The sequence below is a fragment of the Phoca vitulina genome, unplaced genomic scaffold, assembly GCF_004348235.1.
Source record: "Phoca vitulina isolate PV1807 unplaced genomic scaffold, GSC_HSeal_1.0 scaffold106, whole genome shotgun sequence".
Classification (NCBI taxonomy): domain Eukaryota; kingdom Metazoa; phylum Chordata; class Mammalia; order Carnivora; family Phocidae; genus Phoca; species Phoca vitulina.
In genome coordinates, this window is record NW_022589809.1 from 1,260,155 (window position 1) to 1,262,216 (window position 2,062).

General features: G+C 60.1%; 1 protein-coding gene across 1 annotated transcript in view; it reads right to left on the minus strand.

Annotated features, from left to right (window-relative positions):
• Window positions 1-2,062, minus strand: part of OBSCN (obscurin, cytoskeletal calmodulin and titin-interacting RhoGEF) — a 133,173-nt gene that overhangs the window by 35,231 nt on the left and 95,880 nt on the right. Inside the window, exon 52 of the mRNA XM_032397906.1 lies at window positions 442-520. Coding sequence (XP_032253797.1) covers window positions 442-520 — 79 coding nt within the window. The remainder of the gene's footprint in view (window positions 1-441; window positions 521-2,062) is intronic.

The following is a 2,062-nucleotide window of genomic DNA, read 5'->3' on the forward strand; positions in this document are numbered from 1 at the left end:
CGCGGAGGGGTCCAGTGCCTGGGGGGGTCAGGGGCAGTGAGGTGGACCAGGGAGGGGTCCAGTGCCTGGGGGGGTCAGGAGCAGTGAGGTGGACCGCGGAGGGGTCCAGTGCCTGGGGGGGTCAGGGGCAGTGAGGTGGACCAGGGAGGGGTCCAGTGCCTGGGGGGGTCAGGAGCAGTGAGGTGGACCGGGGAGGGGTCCAGTGCCTGGGGGGGGGGGGTGGGGGGCGGTGGGGCGGAGGGGGGAGGAGTCCAGTGCCTGGGCGGGGGGCCAGGTCAGGCATGGATGGCTTTGGCGGGCCCCCGTGAACTGGACAGACACTGTGGGACCCGGTGGAGAGCTCCAGGATTCAGATTCTGTTGGTCCCAGCCAGCACTGCCACCCACTGGGGCTCGCACCACCAGCCCGCTGGGCACTGCCTGCCTGTGCATGGCCCTCTACCTGGACAGGTAGCCTTGGGCGCTGAAGTAGGAGGAGGTCTCCGTGGCATCAGCTGCAGTTTCATAGTCTGTGCTGGTCACTGGGAAAGGAAGAGTGGCCGCCATGAGGCTTGTGCCCCACCTGCCCAAGCACGGCCCCACACCAGGGGCCAGCCACCTGGCTCTCACTGCAAGACCATCCCTGGGAGCCATGCACACTCCTGGGCCAGAAGCCTCGGGGGACCTGGCTGTCCACTGGCCCTCCACACCCCAGGCTGTCACCCACCAGTCCATGCTTTCAGGCTTGGAAGTAACTGCAACCTCAACCGCTGGTCAACTCTGGTGATTCTGGGCCTCATGACAGGGCTGCGTCATCCAGTTTTACCCACTAGGGGACAAGGGGGTGACGCATGCAGGCTTCAAAACCAGCAGCTGGGGGCTTCCACATCCAGCCATGAAAGAGGAACAGGGACTGGATCTACTCTCTGCCAGGGGCGGGATGTTCCTGTCCTCCCCCCAAATTCATATGTGGAAATCCCAACCCCAATGTGTGACCGTCAGGAGCGGGGCCTTTGGGAGGTAATCAGGGTTAGAGGAGTGCCCTGACAAGGAGCGACGCCCCGCAAGGACACCATGAGAATACCATGTCTGCAGCTCAGAAGAGGGCCTTGCTGGAACCCAAGCCGGGGTGCCCTGAGCTCAGATGCAAGCCTCCAGTGAAGCCTCCAGAACCCCGAGCAGTAACCTTCTGTTGTTTCGGCCACCTGCTCCGTGGCACCTGTTAGTGCAGCCTGGACCCAGACACCCTCCCCCACCCTCACAGTGCCCCAAACAAAGTACAACAGTTGTGAGAGTGTGATTTCTGTAAGAAGCATGTTCTTGGTCTTTCTCACTGCTACTAGCACTGAGCTCCAAAGCCCTTGGAGTTTCCCACGTGAGGACGGCAATGATGGTGTCTTTTGTTATGTAACGAGGTGACTCTGGAAAGCCCCTCAGGGTAGGGGCTGGTGACCAGGGGACCCAACCCTGGGACCAGAGAGTTGGAAGTTTCAGTCCCAGCCCCTGACCTCGGGGAGGGGAGAAGGAATCAATCACCAATCACCAATTGCTGATGACTCCATCAATCATGCCCACATATTGAAGCCCCCATAAAAACCCACAAGGTCAGGCTTGGAGAGCTTCTGGGCTGGTGACCACGCAGACATGTGGGGAGAAGCTCTGAGCCCCTCCCCCAGTGCCTTGCCCCGTGTGTCTCTTCCATCTGGCTACTTCTGAGTTATATCTTTTTATAATAAACTGGTAATGTAGGAAGGAGAATGTTTCTCTGAGCTCTGTGAGCCGCTCCACCAAGTTAATGGAACCCGAGGAGGGGGCCGTGGGAACCTCGGATCTGTAGCCAGCGGGTCAGAGCACAGAGGACCCCTGGACTTGTGACTGGCATCTGCAGTGAGGTGGTCTGTGGGCCTGAACCCTGAACCTGATGCTGACTCCACGTGGGTCTGATGCTGACTGATGCTGAGTCCACGTGGGTCTGATGCTGACTCCACGTGGGTCTGATGCTGAGTCCACATGGGTCTGATGCTGAGTCCACGTGGATCTGATGCTGACTCCATGTGGGTCTGATGCTGACTCCATGTGGGTCT